Source organism: Salmo trutta, chromosome 4 (assembly GCF_901001165.1).
Source record: "Salmo trutta chromosome 4, fSalTru1.1, whole genome shotgun sequence".
In the NCBI taxonomy this organism is placed as follows: domain Eukaryota; kingdom Metazoa; phylum Chordata; class Actinopteri; order Salmoniformes; family Salmonidae; genus Salmo; species Salmo trutta.
In genome coordinates this window covers 70,714,700-70,735,299 of record NC_042960.1, presented here as the reverse complement: position 1 = coordinate 70,735,299, position 20,600 = coordinate 70,714,700, and the positions used below count along the sequence as shown (strand labels likewise).

Genomic DNA, 20,600 nt, shown 5'->3' with positions numbered 1-20,600 from the left:
TTGGATTTTTTTGAACTTTTCTACAAGGTGACTGTGGAACCCAGAACAGCATTAGGACGATCAAAAAAAAGGACAAAACACAATATAATCCATATTTCACAGCAGTGGTTTCCAAACCTCTCCTCGGGGACCCCCCTCCGTTCCAAACCTCTCCTCGGGGACCCCCCTCCGTTCCAAACCTCTCCTCGGGGACCCCCCTCCGTTCCAAACCTCTCCTCGGGGACCCCCCTCCCCCCCTCCGTTCCAAACCTCTCCTCGGGGACCCCCCAGCCGTTCCAAACCTCTCCTCGGGGACCCCCCTCCCCCCCTCCGTTCCAAACCTCTCCTCGGGGACCCCCCCTTCCCCCCTCCGTTCCAAACCTCTCCTCGGGGACCTCCCCCTCCCCTCCAGCCGTTCCAAACCTCTCCTCGGTGACCCCCCCCCCTCAGCCATTCCAAACCTCTCCTCGGGGACCCCCCCCCCCCAGCCGTTCCAAACCTCTCCTCGGGGACCCCCCTCCCCCACCCCTCAGCCATTCCAAACCTCTCCTCGGGGACCCCCCTCCCCCAGCCGTTCCAAACCTCTCCTCGGGGACCTCCCCCCCCCCCCTCCTCCTCTCAGCCGTTCCAAACCTCTCCTCGGGGACCCCCCCCTCCAGCCGTTCCAAACCTCTCCTCGGGTTCTCCCCCCCTCCGTTCCAAACCTCTCCTCGGGGACCTCCCCCCCCTCTCAGCCGTTCCAAACCTCTCCTCGGGGACCCCCCTCCCCCCAGCCGTTCCAAACCTCTCCTCGGGGACCTCCCCCCCTCCGTTCCAAACCTCTCCTCGGGGACCTCCCCCCCCCCTCTCAGCCGTTCCAAACCTCTCCTCGGGGACCCCCCCCTCCAGCCGTTCCATGCATGTGATCTATTCCAGAGCTAAACACCTGGATTCAACCTGTCAACTAATTTAAAAGAACAAAATTGTGAAATGTCTGAGTGGTCCCAGAGGAAAGGTTTGGTAACTAGTGTTCTACGTTATCTTTAACGTTGTCAGGTCACTCATCACTGACCGGTTCACACAGTCCAAGGACTCGTACAGGAGAAGAGGGATCAGTTCGATCAGCCTTCACATCACTCATCATGGCATTTATCCCATTTTTATATTGATAAATGGTGTTCGATTTGTTTGACTGTGTGTATATATATATATATATATATATAATATCAACTATTTAAATTGTGTATAATTTTATTTTCTGTATTGTTCCCCAGGGCACATTTGCAAATGAAACCTGGGTTTTTTAACCAGGGAAAAAACGTATTAACACCAAACATTGACTCCCAATTAAACAGCCATAGAACAGCCTTTCACTGTACACAGTCTTTTCAGTGGCTCTCTTCCTTAACGTGGACAGACTGGACACTCAACAGCTTTTACTAGCCTGGTCCTAGATGTTTGTCCGGACTTGCCAGCTCCCTACAGTATGGTCATCGGGTTGGGAAGACGGTTACTAAAACAGATCTGGGACCAAGCTAGCTTTTGATAGTGTCACAAAAATAAAAAAAATGAAATGTGGAAGAGACAAAGTAATAATTGATAATATGATGATAAGCACTCTCCTCTCTTCAACCTGGCCAGAGTCTCTCCCAGTCTCTACGCCATCGTCCACAGTTCCTGAGTTGGGAGCAGACCAGACCCAGTAACCAGGCGTATATTCATTAGTCTAACACTGTAGAGAAACATTTTACAACATGAAATGTTTTGCAACAAAAACAAACAAAAAAAAGTTTATATTGTTCAGTTTGCTTCCTAGTGAATAAAACCCCAGGGTGGGGAGGAGCCCCAGGGTGGGGAGGAGCCCCAGGGTAGGGGGGACAGGAAGGAGAGGACTGGGGGACAGGAAGGAGAGGACTGGGGGACAGGAAGGAGAGGACTGGGGGACAGGAAGGAGAGGACTGGGGGACTGGAAGGAGAGGACTGGGGGGGACAGGAAGGAGAGGACTGGGGGGCAGGAAGGAGAGGACTGGGGGGCAGGAAGGAGAGGACTGGGGGACAGGAAGGAGAGGACTGGGGGGCAGGAAGGAGAGGACTGGGGGGCAGGAAGGAGAGGACTGGGGGGGACAGGAAGGAGAGGACTGGGGGGCAGGAAGGAGAGGACTGGGGGGCAGGAAGGAGAGGACTGGGGGGGACAGGAAGGAGAGGACTGGGGGGGACAGGAAGGAGAGGACTGGGGGACAGGAAGGAGAGGACTGGGGGACAGGAAGGAGAGGACTGGGGGACAGGAAGGAGAGGACTGGGGGACAGGAAGGAGAGGACTGGGGGGCAGGAAGGAGAGGACTGGGGGACAAGAAGGAGAGGACTGGGGGACAGGAAGGAGAGGACTGGGGGACAGGAAGGAGAGGACTGGGGGACAGGAAGGAGAGGACTGGGGGACAAGAAGGAGAGGACTGGGGGACAGGAAGGAGAGGACTGGGGGACAGGAAGGAGAGGACTGGGGGACAGGAAGGAGAGGACTGGGGGACAGGAAGGAGAGGACTGGGGGACAGGAAGGAGAGGACTGGGGGACAGGAAGGAGAGGACTGGGGGACAGGAAGGGTGTGGCTCCTCAGTCTTTAACTCTCCTCCCCCGACGACAGGCCTTCTATCTCATCTTGGTCTCCTCCGATGGCTGTCCAAAATGCCTTGGCAACCTGCAAAGCAAGTAATCAGGTACACTTTTAGACATTTGGCCTCAAAATCAACATTATGCAGAAGACAAGAGGACATTCACATCCATTACAGGGTTTATTAGTCCTGGTCCTCCCCCAGGACAGGATGAGGAAACACTAAATCTACACAGAAAGAAGACATTCACAGAACCAAGTATGAATAAAATTTGATTTAAAAAAAAATGGGGGTTTAACATTTTAAAATGTGTTTAGGGATGAAGCTACCTTCTCAGCATGAAGTTTCCTCTGTTCAGGAGGTAACCATGATGCTTTATCTGCAGAGTGAAAAACAGACAGTCATCTCAAACGGGCATGAATCTAAACAGGGCCTTATGACACTGTTCTGTAATATACAGAGGTCGTCAACGACAACTAAGGCCGGGATCCAATCAGAAACCTCTATAGCGAGCATCCCGAGTGGCACAGCACTATCTAGGGAACAGGGTGCCAGTAGTGCACTAGGTAGGGAACAGGGTGCCAGTAGAGCACCATCTAGGGAACAGGGTGCCAGTAGAGCACTAGGTAGGGAATAGGGTGCCAGTAGTGCACTAGGTAGGGAATAGGGTGCCAGTAGTGACGCAGCCCTAGTGTCTCCAGCCAGGTACCTTTCATCTCCTTCAGTTTGGTGAAGAGGCGTTCGAAGTTCTCCACGTCCGCGTCACCAGCGGTCAGGTTAGCCAGCTCCTGAATGTCCAGGTCAAGCATCGGATCTACAAACACAAAACACCTGAATGTCCAAGTCAAGCATCGGATCTACAAACACAAAAACACCTGAATGTCCAGGTCAAGCATCGGATCTACAAACAGAAAACACAAACACGTACTGACGGTCGGGTTCGATTCCCGCTGCCTCCTTCCCATAAAGAAAAATGTACGCATTCATGACTATGTAAGTCGCTTTGGATAAAAGCGTCGGCTAAATGGGATAAATTATCCTTATAATATGCTTCAGATTCTATACATTTAAATAGTTTAAAAATGGCCACTCGTCTTTATACTCAGAATCTGTCATGGTGTATAATGTATATAGTCTCAGATTGTGAAGAGTTGCCCCAAAAGGTTTTTTCAAATGGATTAATAGATAACGTACTGTTATAAGACTGTAACAATGGTGCTAACCTCGAGCCTACGGAACAGAGGCTATGACAGAATCAGATTCCAGTCCACTTACCGACCGGGCTGACAGTCGACCAGCCACTTACCGACCGGGCTGACAGTCAACCAGCCACCGCCGACTGGGCTGACATGGGCTTTTAGAGAGACGTTTTGCTTCCTCTCCCCTAGATATCTCCAGATGAATACACTAAGTCTCTCTGGATAATAGTGTCTGTTATGATAAATGCACTAACTGAGTCTCTCTGGATAATAGTGTCTGTTATGATAAATGCACTAACTAAGTCTCTCTGGATAACAGCGTCTACTTAAAAAAACGTAACCAGCTCACTCACCTACTACGGTAGCAACCTGTGTGTCTCTGTGGTCAGGGTTGGGTTGAGTCCTATGTGGCTCCCCGCTGTCTACTACGCCCTCTACTGGAAGGCTGGAGGACTGACAACACAAAACAAGTCAGTGTGCAGCACTGGGGTAAGTACCCATGTAAACCTGTGGTTCTATGTAATATAATAAAATATACAATTCATTCAAATGGGAGATTGGTTTGTCAATCCTAGAATATTCACACCACAATGACTATGGTGAAATTTTTGCTAGAAATGTGTAGTTAATTGAAGTAGAAGGGCTTGATGATTAGTTGAATCAGGTGTGTTAGAACGGCTGGGGGTCCCCGAGGAGAGGTTTGGTTCACTGACCGGCGGTGGTGTATCCTGCCTGGTCCCCGAGGAGAGGTTTGGTTCACTGACCGGCGGCGGTGCTTCCTGCCTGGGCCGTGGATTGTTATGTCTGGAGGCCACCAAGCTGCTCATAAGACCAAAGCCCCCACTGTGTTCTAGGAGCGAGAGAGAGTGAGAGAGAGCGAGAGAAAATCAGACCAAAACTGTTTTGGTATATCAAAAATCAAACAAATCGCAGCACGTTCTTTTTGACTCATTCAGCAGGTTTTTACCTGATTCAAGTACAATACCAATATCAATTTCTATTCCTAAAACTTAAAAATGATGCTGTCGTGGCTTCCTGTTGACAAGACATTTTGATAAATAGCCCAATGTCAAACGAATTTAACGTGTCCAAATCAATGTGCAGAAATAGTTTGTGATATATTGAAAACAAACAAAAATGTACACACATATACAAAAGTATGTGGACACCCCTTCAAATTAGTGGATTTAGCTATTTTCAGCCACACTCATTCCTGACAGGTGTATAAAATCCAGGACACAGCCATGCAATCTCCATAGACAAACATTGGCAGTAGAATGGCCTTATTGAAGAGCTCAGTGACTTTCAACGTGGCACTGTCATAGGATGCCACCTTTCCAACAAGTCAGTTCGTCAAATTTCTGCCCTGCTGGAGCTGCCCCCGGTCAACTGTAAGTGCTGTTATTGTGAAGTGGAAACGTCTAGGAGCAACAACGGCTCAGCCGCAAAGTGGTAGGCCACAAGTTCACAAAACGGGACCGCCGAGTGCTGAAGTGCGAAGCATGTAAAAATCGTCTGTCCTCGGTTGCAACACTCACTACCGAGTTCCAAACTGGAAGCAACATCTGCAAAATAACGGTTCGTCGGGAGCTTCATGAAATGGGTTTCCATGGCCGAGCAGCAGCACACAAGCCTAAGATCACCATGCCCAATGCCAAGCGTCGGCTGGAGTGGTGTAAAGCTCGCCGTCATTGGACTCTGGAGCAGTGGAAACGCGTTTTCTGGAGTGATGAATCACGCTTCACCATCTGGCAGTCCGACGGACAAATCTGGGTTTGGCGGATGCCAGGAGAACTCGCTCTCGCTCTCTCTCTCTCTCTCATATAAATCCACAAGCGCTCTTTAATTCTTACATCTGCAAACAGTTAGTTTGTATTTTCTTAGTAAGTTGGGGGGGGGGGGTCCTGGTGAGATTAAGGGGAAACAAACCCGTCCACCTCTTCCCTCCGTTCTTAAATCAAATTTCATTAGTCACATGCTGAATACAACAGGTGTAGTAGACCTCACAGTGAAATGCTGAATACAACAGGTGTAGTAGACCTCACAGTGAAATGCTGAATACAACAGGTGTAGTAGACCTCACAGTGAAATGCTGAATACAACAGGTGTAGTAGACCTCACAGTGAAATGCTGAATACAACAGGTGTAGTAGACCTCACAGTGAAATGCTGAATACAACAGGTGTAGTAGACCTCACAGTGAAATGCTGAATACAACAGGTATAGTAGACCTCACAGTGAAATGCTGAATACAACAGGTGTAGTAGACCTTACAGTGAAATGCTGAATACAACAGGTGTAGTAGACCTGACAGTGAAATGCTGAATACATCAGGTGTAGTAGACCTCACAGTGAAATGCTGAATACAACAGGTGTAGTAGACCTCACAGTGAAATGCTGAATACATCAGGTGTAGTAGACCTCACAGTGAAATGCTGAATACAACAGGTGTAGACCTGAGAGTGAAATGCTGAATACAACAGGTGTAGTAGACCTCACAGTGAAATGCTGAATACAGCAGGTGTAGTAGACCTCACAGTGAAATGCTGAATACAACAGGTGTAGTAGACCTCACAGTGAAATGCTGAATACAACAGGTCTAGTAGACCTCACAGTGAAATGCTGAATACAACAGGTCTAGTAGACCTCACAGTGAAATGCTGAATACAACAGGTCTAGTAGACCTCACAGTGAAATGCTGAATACAACAGGTGTAGTAGACCTCACAGGGAAATGCTGAATACAACAGGTGTAGTAGACCTCACAGTGAAATGCTGAATACAACAGGTGTAGTAGACCTCACAGTGAAATGCTGAATACAACAGGTGTAGTAGACCTCACAGTGAAATGCTGAATACAACAGGTGTAGTAGACCTCACAGTGAAATGCTGAATACAACAGGTGTAGTTGACCTCACAGTGAAATGCTGAATACAACAGGTGTAGTAGACCTCACAGTGAAATGCTGAATACAACAGGTGTAGTAGACCTCACAGTGAAATCCTGAATACAACAGGTCTAGTAGACCTCACAGTGAAATGCTGAATACAACAGGTCTAGTAGACCTCACAGTGAAATGCTGAATACAACAGGTGTAGTAGACCTCACAGTGAAATGCTGAATACAAGAGGTGTAGCAGACCTCACAGGGAAATGCTGAATACAACAGGTGTAGTAGACCTCACAGTGAAATGCTGAATACAACAGGTGTAGTAGACCTCACAGTGAAATGCTTACTTAGGAGCCCCTAACCAGCCTGAACGTTAGACCAGAGTCTCCATAGCGCCTGAATGTTAGACCAGTCTCCATAGCGTCTGAATGTTAGACCAGAGTCTCCAGAGCGTCTGAACGTTAGACCAGAGTCTCCATAGTGTCTGAACGTTAGACCAGAGTCTCCATAGCGTCTGAACGTCAGACCAGAGTCTCCATAGTGTCTGAACGTCAGACCAGAGTCTCCATAGTGTCTGAACGTTAGACCAGAGTCTCCATAGTGCCCGTACAGCAGTCTGAACGTTAGACCAGAGTCTCCAGAGCGTCTGAACGTTAGACCAGTCTCCATAGCGTCTGAACGTTAGACCAGTCTCCATAGCGTCTGAACGTCAGACCAGAGTCTCCATAGCGTCTGAACGTCAGACCAGAGTCTCCATAGCGTCTGAACGTCAGACCAGAGTCTCCATAGCGTCTGAACGTCAGACCAGAGTCTCCATAGCGTCTGAACGTCAGACCAGAGTCTCCATAGCGTCTGAACGTTAGACCAGAGTCTCCATAGCGTCTGAACGTTAGACCAGAGTCTCCATAGCGTCTGAACGTTAGACCAGAGTCTCCATAGCGTCTGAACGTCAGACCAGAGTCTCCATAGCGTCTGAACGTCAGACCAGAGTCTCCATAGCGTCTGAACGTTAGACCAGAGTCTCCATAGCGTCTGAACGTTAGACCAGAGTCTCCATAGCGTCTGAACGTTAGACCAGAGTCTCCATAGCGTCTGAACGTCAGACCAGAGTCTCCATAGCGTCTGAACGTTAGACCAGAGTCTCCATAGCGTCTGAACGTTAGACCAGAGTCTCCATAGCGTCTGAACGTTAGACCAGAGTCTCCATAGCGTCTGAACGTTAGACCAGAGTCTCCATAGCGTCTGAACGTTAGACCAGAGTCTCCAGAGCGTCCGTACAGCAGTCTGAACTTTAGACTAATTATTGTGTATTTCCAACACACAGAGCTCAGATGTTCTGTCCATAGAGATACAGTCATTTTCTATTTCTGTGGTTCTCTCCCCAGCAGCACCAGTCTGAGGCAAAGCTTCAGATCACAGCTGAGGAGATCACTGAGGAGATCACTGAGGAGATCACACTAAGTCTGCATAGGAGTGACAGTTAGCTACACTAAACCACTCCTGGCTGGTCTTGGGGTAATGATGGTCTAGGGGTAATGATGGTCTAGGGGTAATGATGTCAGTGGCCTGGCTAGTCTAGGGGTAATGATGTCTAGGGGTAATGATGGTCTAGGGCCGGGGTGTCAAACTCATTTTAACTCAGGGGCCACATGGAGGAAAATCTATTCCCAAGTGGGCCGGACCGGTAAAATCATGGTATATATATATAACTTAAAAACAACAACTTCAGATTGTTTTCTTTGTTTTAATACGATCAACATAAAACATAAAGCTGGGGCCTGAGGACAGTGTGTCCACAATAGTACAAGCACAACATCACTATTAATCATAAAACACCTCAAGTTTATTTGAAAATTCTAAAGAAAAAGAATACACAATGCCTCAGTGATTCACAGAAGTATATCACAGATCACAGAACTATATCAGGGTGTCTCATGCAGCACTTTAAGTGGGGTTGCATAGTTTATTTGACTCCTGATACGTGGCATCTTTTAGCTTTCACCAGCCATCAATATCAGGCGTCACATCCTGAGTGGCAGCCAACTTCAGGATGTGATTCAAGTGCTTGTGCGTGAGCCTTGAGCGCAGCTTTGTTTTATTTATGCTCATTACAGAGAAAACTTGCTCACAAAGACATGTGGTTCCAAACATGCACAACAGTTTTGCAGCGAGGGCTGTCAAGTCGGGGTAACCTGGCAAGGGATTCTGATAAAATGTGTCCAAGCCAGCTGCGGCAAATTTGCCCTTCATATCCGAGTCACACTGCAAGTCTATTATTTCAAGTGGGATGCTGACGGGCAGATCAGAGGGATTCACGGTGAATGGCGAGCAAAAAACGTTGAAGTCTTTCTCCAGTTCACCAACAATCTGAAATCATTTTTCAGACAGGGGAAGTGAGCTGCATCACCACCGGCGAGTTGCGTCTCCCACAATGACAGCTTCAACTTGAAAGAACGTATGCTGTCATAATACTGCGTGACGACTTTGTTGCGCCCTTGCAGCTGTTTGTTCAAGTTATTCAGGTGCTCTGTAACATCCACCATAAATGCAAGGTCCTGCATCTGTAACAGTGTAGGTTCCGTCCCTCTCTTCGCCCCAACCCGGGCTCGAACCATGACGTTATCCATCTTTAATGACTTGCAACACAAAGCCTCCTGGTGCAAAATACAGTGAAAAGTCCAAAAATCACTCCATTTGCAGATTGCACTTTCTCTCTGAACTTTGTCACAACGCCTGCTTTTTTCCCGATCATTGAGGGCACGCCATCTGTAGCCAGGCTGACAGCGCGGGACCAGTCCACTCCGACCCTGTCCAGCGCGCCGACGAGTGCGGTGAAAATATCAGCTGCTGTCGTTGTATCTGTCATCGGCACCAACTCCACGAACTCCTCGGTGACGGTCAATGTGTCATCAACTCCGCGGATGAAAATGGCCAGTTGTGCAACATCTGTAATGTCCGTGCTTTCATCAATTGCAACTGAAAACCCAATAAAATGACTTTACTTTTTGCTTCAACTGGCTGTCCAAATCCACTGAAAAATCGGAAATCCTGTCTGCAACTGTGTTTCTTGTCAGGCTGATATTTGCAAAAGCCTGGCGCTTTTCAGGGCACACAATCTCCGCTGCCTTCATCATGCATGTTTTTACAAATTCACCCTCGATAAATGGTTTTGAAGCCACTGCGATTTCATTAGCAATGAGGTAGCTAGCTTTCACTGCAGCGTCACTGATGTCTCGGCTGTGAGTAAACACAGACTGCTGTTTCTTCAGACCCGCCAACAGTTCATTCACCTTCTCTCTTCTCTGCTGTCCTTGAAAGTTGTCATATATGTCGGCATGAAGACTCACATAGTGGCGACGAAGGTTGTACTCTTTCAGCACTGCAACATGCTGTGAACACACCAAACATACAGCTTTCCCATTCAATTCCGTGGATAAATAGGAGGATGACCATTTTTCTTGGAACACTCTGCACTCTGCGTCCACTTTTCTCTTTTTTGACAGAGACATATTGGGGCAATGAGGGTGCCAAAGCACATAATGTTAAAAGTAGAAGCCGTAATAAATATCACGGGCAAAACAAAGTAGCTCATCCGGACTGGCTGCACTTGCTTGACCTACTTGCTCTGCTCCGGTATAAACAGTTTTCTTGCTTAACACAATTGCTATTGCGCCATCCAGTGGACGCAATTGTAACAGCAGTTTATTTTATTGAAAAATTGCAGCTCATTTTTATACTTTACAAAATCATCTCGCGGGCCGGATTAAACCCCTTTGCGGGCCTGATCCGGCCCGCGGGCCGGACGTTTGACACCCCTGGTCTAGGGGTAACGTTGTCAGTGGCCTGGCTGGTCTAGGGGTAATGATGTCAGTGGCCTGGCTGGTCTAGAGGTAATGTTGTCAGTGGCCTGGCTGGTCTAGGGGGTAATGATGTCTAGGGGTAATGATGTCTAGGGGTAATGATGTCAGTGGCCTGGCTGGTCTAGGGGTAATGATGTCTAGGGGGTAATGATGTCTAGGGGGTAATGATGTCTAGGGGGTAATGATGTCTAGGGGTAATGTCAGTGGCCTGGCTGGTCTAGGGGGTAATGATGTCTAGGGGGTAATGATGTCTAGGGGTAATGATGTCAGTGGCCTGGCTGGTCTAGGGGTAATGTTGTCAGTGGCCTGGCTGGTCTAGGGGGTAATGATGTCTAGGGGTAATGATGTCAGTGGCCTGGCTGGTCTAGGGGGTAATGATGTCTAGGGGGTAATGATGTCTAGGGGTAATGATGTCTAGGGGGTAATGTTGTCAGTGGCCTGGCTGGTCTAGGGGGTAATGATGTCTAGGGGGTAATGATGTCTAGGGGGTAATGATGTCAGTTGCCTGGCTGGTCTAGGGGTAATGTTGTCAGTGGCCTGGCTGGTCTAGGGGGTAATGATGTCTAGGGGTAATGATGTCAGTGGCCTGGCTGGTCTAGGGGGTAATGATGTCTAGGGGGTAATGATGTCTAGGGGTAATGATGTCAGTGGCCTGGCTGGTCTAGGGGTAACGATGGTCTAGGGGTAATGATGGTCTAGGGGTAATGATGGTCTAGGGGTAATGATGGTCTAGGGGTAATGATGTCCGTGGCCTGGCTGGTCTAGGGGTAATGATGGTCTAGGGGTAATGATGTCTAGGGGGTAATGATGTCTAGGGGTAATGATGTCAGTGGCCTGGCTGGTCTAGGGGTAATGATGGTCTAGGGGTAATGATGTCAGTGGCCTGGCTGGTCTAGGGGTAATGATGGTCTAGGGGTAATGATGTCTAGGGGGTAATGATGTCTAGGGGGTAATGATGTCAGTGGCCTGGCTGGTCTAGGGGTAATGATGTCTAGGGGTAATGATGTCAGTGGCCTGGCTGGTCTAGGGGTAATGATGGTCTAGGGGTAATGATGGTCTAGGGGTAATGATGGTCTAGGGTTAATGATGTCCGTGGCCTGGCTGGTCTAGGGGTAATGATGGTCTAGGGGGTAATGATGTCTAGGGGTAATGATGTCTAGGGGGTAATGATGTCAGTGGCCTGGCTGGTCTAGGGGGTAATGATGGTCTAGACCATGGGTGTCAAACTCTGGCCCGCGGGGTAATTATATTTGGCCCGCGAGACAATACCAAATTACTACTAGAGCTGGCCCGCCGGTATTATACAGCGCATTCACCGCTAATACTACGAATCCCATAATGCTCTGCTGTTGTTATCGCGCGCCAATCAGGACAGGACCCAGAAACGCCCTCTCCTCTGTGACAGTAGTCATAGCAACATAGACGCTACAACTGTCAGCGCGCTATCCCTTCCCAAAAATGGCGAAAAGAAAGGCAGAAAACAGGAGCTTTCTGGACAAGTGGGAGGCAGAATATCTGTTTACATATGTAAAAGACAAACCTGTTTGTCTTGTTTGTGGAGTCAACGTGGCTGTAAGTAAGGAGTACAGCATTAGACGACACTATGAAACGAAACACCATGACAAATACAAGGACCTGGACATGACTCAAAGGAGCCAGAAAGTAGAGGAGATGAAAAGCAGTTTGGTTTCACAACAGAATATGTTCAAAAAAGCCACATCACAAAGTGAGGCTGCTGTAAAGGCTAGTTATATAGTGGCAGCAGAGATCGCAAAATCAGCCCGGCCCTTTAATGAGGGAGAGGTCGTGAAAAAGTGCATGATGAAAGTTTGTGACCTCGTATGCCCAGAGAAAAAGCAAGCATTTTCAAACGTGAGCCTGAGCAGGAACACAGTAGCTGATCGCACATGTGATCTTGCCACCAATCTGTATGACCAGCTGATGGAAAAGGGAAAAGATTTCGTTGCGTTCTCCCTCGCTGTGGATGAGAGCTGCGACGCATCTGATACTGCTCAGCTGTCAGTCTTCATCCGTGGAGTGGACTCAAATCTGTGTGTTACGGAGGAGCTATTGGGATTCAAATCAATGCATGGCACAACCACAGGAAAGGAAATCTTTGAGGAGGTTTCCAAATGTGTAACTGAAATAAAGCTGCCGTGGGATAAACTCGTTGGATTAACGACAGATGGTGCGCCAGCGATGTGCGGTAAAAAGTGTGGACTGGTGGGCATGGTTCGGGAGAAGATGCGGGAAGGGAACTGTGCAGGTGAGCTAACTGTTTACCACTGCATCATACATCAGGAATCACTGTGTGCCAAAGCCCTAAAGATGGAACATGTTATGACCACAGTAACACAGGTAGTTAACTTTATAAGAGCCAAAGGTCTGAATCACTGCCAGTTAAAAAAAAATTCTAGAGGAGTGTGGTTCGGAATACGCAAACGTGCCGTATCACACAGAGGTGAGATGGCTAAGCAGAGGAAAAGTACTGAACAGATGTTTCGAGCTGCGTGAGGAAATATGTCAATTCCTGGAAACCAAAGGGAAGGATACAGCAGAGCTCCGGGAGCAAAAGTTTCTGTGTGAGCTGGTCTTTCTCTGTGACATCTCGAGCCATCTCGATGCGCTGAACCTGCAGCTTCAGGGGCGGGGGCGCATCATCACAGACATGTACGCTGCAGTGAGGGCCTTTAAAACTAAACTGTGCCTGTGGGAGAATCAGATGCTGCAAGGAAACCCTTGCCATTTTCCCTGCTGCCAAACCATAAAAGCGCAGATCTCTACCGCCGTGTTCCCATGCGCACAGTTTGCTGAAAAACTCAGTGTTCTCGCCGTTGAGTTTAGCCGGCAATTTGCCGACTTCGATGTCCAGAAATGTAGGTTTTGAACTGCTTAGTAATCCCTTCGCAGTTGATGTGGAAAATGCACCAACCAACATCCAAATGGAGCTGATTGAACTCCAGTGCAACGACACGCTGAAGTCAAAGTATGATGCTGTGGGCGCCGCACAGTTTCCACGGTTCATCCCTGACACAATGCCTCAGCTCCGCACCCAAGCTGCTCAGATGCTCTCCATGTTCGGCAGCACTTATCTATGCGAGCAACTTTTCTCCTCGAGGAAGATGACCAAAACAACTCACAGGAGACGTCTGACTGATGAACACCTTCGCTCGATACTGAGGATTTCTTCAGCTCAGAGCCTGAGCCCAGACATTGATGAACTAGCATCCAAGAAGAGATGCCAGGTATCTGGCTTGGGCAGATCAGATCAGTGTGCAATAATTAACGTTTTCTTTGTGCACTTTTTCTTGCTACAAGGCATGGGCTTGAATGGTTGATTGATTTATTATCATTTTATTTGTAAAATTATTAGCCAGTGGAAAAAGTTTATTTTGGTATTTAAATCAGAAGGCTGCAAATAGAAAAGAGGCATACGATTTTTATTTACATTTTATTTATTTAATAAATGAATGCCATTGATGTGTTTTTTCATTTGAAATTCGATTTTGCATGTCTCCACTATTAAATTCTATATTGTATGGTAATAAGCGATGCTTGTTCCATATTCAATGTTAAAGCAAAACTTGTTTGGGTCCATATTAAAAGGTTCATTTGTTCAATGTTGGCCCGCGACTTTGTTCAGCTTTTACATTTTGGCCCACTGGGTATTTGAGTTTGACACCCCTGCTATAGGGGTAATGATGGTCTAGGGGTAATGATGGTCTAGGGGTAATGATGGTCTAGGGGTAATGATGGTCTAGGGGTAATGATGGTCTAGGGGTAATGATGGTCTAGGGGTAATGATGGTCTAGGGGTAATGATGGACTAGGGGTAATGATGGTCTAGGGGTAATGATGGTCTAGGGGTAATGATGGTCTAGGGGTAATGATGGTCTAGGGGTAATGATGGACTAGGGGTAATGATGGACTAGGGGTAATGATGGACTAGGGGTAATGATGGACTAGGGGTAATGATGGTCTAGGGGTAATGATGGTCTAGGGGTAATGATGGTCTAGGGGTAATGATGGTCTAGGGGTAATGATGGTCTAGGGGTAATGATGGTCTAGGGGTAATGATGGACTAGGGGTAATGATGGTCTAGGGGTAATGATGGTCTAGGGGTAATGATGGTCTAGGGGTAATGATGGACTAGGGGTAATGATGGTCTAGGGGTAATGATGGTCTAGGGGTAATGATGGTCTAGGGGTAATGATGGTCTAGGGGTAATGATGGACTAGGGGTAATGATGGTCTAGGGGTAATGATGGTCTAGGGGTAATGATGGACTAGGGGTAATGATGGACTAGGGGTAATGATGGACTAGGGGTAATGATGGTCTAGGGGTAATGATGGTCTAGGGGTAATGATGGTCTAGGGGTAATGATGGTCTAAGGGTAATGATGGTCTAGGGGTAATGATGGTCTAGGGGTAATGATGGTCTAGGGGTAATGATGTCCGTGGCCTGGCTGGTCTAGGGGTAATGATGGTCTAGGGGTAATGATGGTCTAGGGGTAATGACACAGCCGCCGACGCACGTCTACCGTGTCGTCAACGTTTTTTCCTCCTCTGCACCCCAGTATCTCTACTTTTATTATTTATTTAACTAGGCAAGTCAGTTAAGAACAAATTGTTATTTTCAAATGACGGCCTACCAGGGAACAGTGGGTTAACTGCCTTGTTCAGGGGCAGAACGACAGATTTTTACCTTGTCAGCTCAGGGATTCATTCCAGCAACCTTTCAGTTACTAGTCCAACACTCGCACCACTAGGCTACCTGCCACCTCTACGCTCTAACCACTAGACTACCTACTTGCACATTCATCTTCTGCACATCTATCACTCCAGTGTTTAATTGCTAAATTGTAATTATTTCCCCATTTATTGCCTTACCTCCCTAATCTTACCTTATTTGCACTCACTGTATATAGACTTTTGTTCTACTATATTATTGACTGTATGTTTGTTTTACTCCATGTGTAACTCTGTGTTGTTGTTTGTGTCGAACTGCTTTGCTTTATCTTGGCCAGGTCGCAGTTGTAAATGAGAACTTGTTCTCAACTAGCCTACCTGGTTAAATAAAGGTGAAATAACAAAAATAAAAAAGTGGTTAGAATTCGATCGCTACTGCCCACCTCCCCATCTGTTCAGTGTATACACACGTTATACATATAGACAAACACATATAGAAATAAGATTGTGAAACCATCTCACCATCCTTCATCTCAACACTGGACCACACGTTAGCGTTGAGAGCCTGGACAATCCTCTTCACTCCTGTAGACTCTGGGAAGTCATCTGGCAGGAATTACAGACACACACAGAGAGAGGAAGAGAGGAAGAGAGGGAGAGAGGGAGAGAGGGAGAGAGGGAGAGAGGGAGAGAGACAGACAGACAGACAGACAGACAGACAGACAGACAGACAGAGAGAGAGAGAGAGAGACAGAGAGACAGAGACAGAGAGACAGAGAGACAGAGAGAGAGACAGAGAGACAGAGAGACAGAGAGACAGAGAGAGAGAGAGAGACAGAGAGTTGGTAAACTAACAACCATTCAGACTGAGTCTGATCTGAAAACCTACAGCTGTGGCCTTCGACTGATTCATGTAGTGCCTTTTTACACATTTTGTTACGTTACAGCCTTATTCTAAAATGGAAAACAATAAATAAAAAATGTCCTCAATCTTCACACAATACCCCATAATGACGTCACAATACCCCATAATGACAGAGACAAAACAGGTTTTCAGAATTTTTGCACAGAAATACTGTATTTACATAAGTATTCAGACCCTTTGCTATGAGACTTGGAAATGAGCTCAGGTTCATCCTGTTTCCATTGATCATCCTTGAGATGTTTTTAACGACTTGATTGGAGTCCACCTGTGGTAAATTCAATTGATTGGACATGATTTGAAAGGCACACACCTGTCTATATAAGATCTCACAGTTGACAGTGCATGTCAGAGCAAAAACAAAGCCATGAGGTCGAAGGAATCGTCAGTAGAGCTCCGAGACAGGATTGTGTGGAGGCACAGATCTGGTTAAGGGTACCAAAACATTTCTGCAGCATTGAAGGTCCCCAAGAACACAGTGGCCTCCATCATTCTTAAATGGAAGAAGTTTAGAACCACCAAGACTCTTCCTAGAGCTGGCCGCCTGGCCAAACTGACCAATTGGGGTAGAAGAGCCTTGGTCATGGCGTTTGCCAAAAGGCACCTAAAAACTCTCAGAAACAAGTGTCACGTCTGGAGGAAACCCTACAGTGAAGCATGGTGGTGGCAGCATCATGCTGTGGAGATCTCTTTCTAGAGAAAAAGACAGACTCAGGAGAGAAGAAGGTCGAGGGCCGTGCGTCCTCCGCTGCTTCTTGACACAACTTAACCCGGAAGCCAGCCAATGTGTCGGAGGGAAACACTGTACACCTGGCGACCGTGTCAACGTGCACTGCGCCCGGCCCGCCACAGGAGTCGCTAGAGCGCGATGGGACAAGGACATCCCTGCCGGCCAAACCCTCCCCTAACCCGGACGATGCTGGGCCAATTGTGCGCCACCTCATGGGTCTCCTGGTCACGGCCGGCTGCGACACAGCCTGGATTCGAACCAGGATCTGTAGCGACACAGCTAGCACTGCGATGCAGTGCCTTTGACCGCTGTGCTAATCGTGAGGCGGTATCATGGGCAGGTCAGCCTCTTAATTCAAATGTTGTGGTCACAATTCAGAATGTTGCTGCTACTTGAAAAACAGCACACAAAAACGGTCTCTCTTACCTTCCTCATCTGGCAGGTCTTCAGGGCTGAGTTCCACCAATTCAAAGGCGTGTGCTAAACACCACTGATGTGCCTCATGTCTACTGACGCCTGTAGAATAGATTGTTTTGTATAGTTCAATTTGGGAACAAGTTTCACACACACACACACACACACACACACACACACACACACACCGTAATTCGCACACACACAAGTACACACACAGGTACACAGGTTGTGTAACACTCACCGCTTTTACACACGCGGTCACAGACCAGGATGAGCACCTCCGGAGCTAAGTCTTCCACCACAGATATCCAGGGAGACAGCCGCTCCAAACCATCCTTCTGTCAGACCCCAGGGAGACAAGGGTTACCTGGGGTTTGTTCATTAGTTGCACACTGTTGCAAAACATTTCAGACTTTTTGCAAAGCTTTTTTTTTGCAATGGAAAATGTTTTGTAACAAAAAAGCTTCCATTGGACAAGTTTCCCAGTTTCCTTCTGTTTGATTCCGTTTGGTTTCTAGCCAATACACCTGTGATTTACCAAAGCATAGACATACCCCGGTCTCAATATCTTTCCTACACTTGTTGTGTCCTCTCTTCTTGCCTCCTTCTCAAAATGCACTGAAGGTCTGAGGGGACGGGGAGGGACCTCAGTTGAGTAGGTAGGAGGCAAGGACACGAGGAATCACAGATTGAGATGCAGCCTGCTGTACCCAACCCCACCGATATAGAGTGCCTTCGGAAAGTATTCAGACCCCTTCACTTTTCCCACATTTTGTTACGTTACAGCCTGATTCTAAAATTGATAAAAACAGCAATCTACACATACAATACCCCATAATCACAAAGCGAAAACAGGTTTAGAAATGTTTGCAAATGTATTACAAATAAAAAAAAGAAATACCTTATTTACTTAAGTATTCAGACCCTTTGCTATGAGACTCCACATTGAGGTCAAAGGAATTGTCCGTAGAGCTCCGAGACAGGATTGTTTTCAGGCACAGATCTGGTGAAGGATACCAAAACAGTTCTGCAGCATTGAAGGTCCCCAAGAACACAGTGGCCTCCATCATTCTTAAATGGAAGAAGTTTGGAACCACCAAGACTCTTCCTAGAACTGGCCGCCCGGCCAAACTAAGCAATTGGGGTAGAAGGGCCTTGGTCAGGGAGGTGACCAAGAACTTGATGTTCACTCTGACAGAGCTCTAGAATTCCTCTGTGGAGATGGCTGTCCTTCTGGAAGGTTCTCCCATCTCTACAGGACTCCACCAATCAGGCCTTTATGGTAGATTGGCCAGACGGAAGCCACTCCTCAGTAAAAGGCACATGACAGCCTGCTGGGAGTTTGCCTAAAGACGCTCAAACCATGTGAAACAAGATTCTCTGGTCTGATATAACCAAGATTGAACTCTTTGGCCTGAATGCCAAGCGTCACATCTGTAGGAAACCAGGCACCATCCCTATGGTAAAGCAAGGTGGTGGCAGAATCATGCTGTGGGGATGTTTTTCAGCGGCAGGGACTGGGAGACTAGTCAGGATCGAGGGAAGGAGGAACGGAGCAAAGTACAGAGATCCTTCATGAAAACCTGCTCCAGAGCTCTCAGGACCTCAGACTGGGGGGGAAGGTTCACCTTCCAACAGGACAACGACCATAAATACACAGCCAAGACAACGCAGGAGTGGCTTCGGGAGAAGTCTCTGAATGTCCTTGAATGGCCCAGCCTAGAATTGAACCCAATCAAACATCTCTGGAGAGAGCTGAAAATAGCTGTGCAGCAATGCTCCCCATCCAACCTGACAGAGCATGAGAGGATCTGCAGAGAAGAATGGGAGAAACTCCCCAAATACAGGTGTGCCAAGCTTGTAGAGTCATACCCAAGAAGACTCAAGGCTGTAATTGCTGCCAAATGCGCTTCAACAAAGTACTGAGTAAAGGGTCTGAATACTTATGTAAATGTGATATTTCAGTAGTTTTTTTTTTTATACATTTCCAAAAATTTCAAAAAAACTGTTTTTGCATTGTCATTATGGGTTACTGTGTGTAGATTTGAGGGGGGGAAACAATTGAATCATTCTAGAATAAGGTTCGTAACATAACGAAATGTGGAAAAAGGGGTCTGAATGCATACACACCACTTACCACTGTGCTGTCAAAGTAAGCAATGAAAGCCTGCATGGACTGGGCTATCTCTGAGGTCATCTGGTAGGTACTGGGCACCACACAGAGGCTGACATCTGCAGTGTAATACTTGTTGTTGATAGTCCATGGGTACCACACTACCGTATCCTCCTGCTTGGACGGCTCTGGCAACGATGTGGTGCCTAGAATCTCTGAAGAAGAAAAAACAACCCAGACATTTTTCAATGTTTCCCAGTCACACAAGCTGTAACGTTATTCCCATATTTAGCTTCAGTCAGCAAGGTGGCTGGTAGCTCTAGTGCTGGCTGGCTACATCACTTAGCAACTAGTTACAATAGCTAAAATTCGCTGCACATTCACAACGCAAGTAACGTTAATGAACAGATTCTATGAACAGTAATACCCGTTTGTGTGTTCCTGTTTAGCCAGCCTGTTAGAGTGATCTTGCGATTTATTAAAGCTAGCTAACGTTAGCTAGTTAGGCCATTTTGCTACCTTGCATCTACTTACGTTTTATCAAATCTTGTTCATTAAAGCCAATGTCACAGCTCGTAATGAGGACGGATGGGACAGTGGTCGCTGTGTCTTCTTGTTCTTCAGACGCGGACATTTTAGAAGCGTTACTTGCTGGAAAAAACAAATGACAAAACTAGTTAGCACAACAAACCTTCGCAGTCAGTATGACCTTTCAACTCAAAACGTTTTATCACTTCCGGTGCAAGACGCAAAAATCACAGTTGCCAATAGTTACGTCAGCCACAAAGTCAACGTTTGCTTATATCGTAAATATTCTTGAAAACTAAAATGTGCATTTTTTTGGTCTTCATTTAATGTTAGGGTTAGGTATAAGGTTAGCAGTGTGGTTAATATTATGGTTAGACTTAAAATACGATTTTAAGAAGATAAATTGTAAAAAAAAAAGAAATTAGGCGAGGTTTATGGCTTTGTTTCTGTGGTAACTATGGACGACCAACAATCACATTCCACCGCAGAATGAGAAAAATTATAGATTTTGCTTCTGATTTATGTACTTTCTATTTAATAAAAGTGCACATTTCATGCGATTATTTATTCAAACATTATAAAGTAAAAAAATGTTTTACCAAAACTACATATCTAGTATTCGCCCACTTAGTGAATGTAGCATCTCGTTGCCATAGTTACAGTGTTTCGTCTGGAGCCAGGCAGAGATGGGA

At 46.9% G+C, this 20,600-nt stretch overlaps 2 protein-coding genes across 4 annotated transcripts in view; one reads left to right on the top strand and one right to left on the bottom strand.

Annotated features, from left to right (window-relative positions):
• Positions 1 to 2,378: 2,378 nt before the first annotated feature.
• Positions 2,379 to 20,600, bottom strand: part of aagab (alpha and gamma adaptin binding protein) — a 54,683-nt gene continuing 36,461 nt past the window's right edge. Inside the window, exons 2-11 of one of the 3 annotated variants that reach the window (XM_029751940.1) lie at positions 19,915 to 20,031; positions 19,405 to 19,595; positions 17,509 to 17,605; positions 17,277 to 17,366; positions 15,721 to 15,804; positions 4,529 to 4,614; positions 4,118 to 4,217; positions 3,275 to 3,379; positions 2,895 to 2,944; positions 2,379 to 2,651 (exon numbers count right to left, since the gene is read on the bottom strand). In XM_029751940.1, coding sequence (XP_029607800.1) covers positions 2,574 to 2,651; positions 2,895 to 2,944; positions 3,275 to 3,379; positions 4,118 to 4,217; positions 4,529 to 4,614; positions 15,721 to 15,804; positions 17,277 to 17,366; positions 17,509 to 17,605; positions 19,405 to 19,595; positions 19,915 to 20,031 — 998 coding nt within the window. In that variant the 3' untranslated portion in view covers positions 2,379 to 2,573. Of the gene's footprint in view, positions 2,652 to 2,894; positions 2,945 to 3,274; positions 3,423 to 4,117; positions 4,218 to 4,477; positions 4,615 to 15,720; positions 15,805 to 17,276; positions 17,367 to 17,508; positions 17,606 to 19,404; positions 19,596 to 19,914; positions 20,032 to 20,600 lie in introns of those variants that run through there. The other 2 variants (XM_029751939.1, XM_029751941.1) reach the window with 2 other exon arrangements.
• iqch (IQ motif containing H) overlaps positions 20,558 to 20,600 on the top strand; it is a 117,798-nt gene continuing 117,755 nt past the window's right edge. Inside the window, exon 1 of the mRNA XM_029751938.1 lies at positions 20,558 to 20,600. This exon is cut by the window's right edge and continues 186 nt beyond it. The gene's annotated coding sequence lies outside the window, so the exon portion shown is untranslated.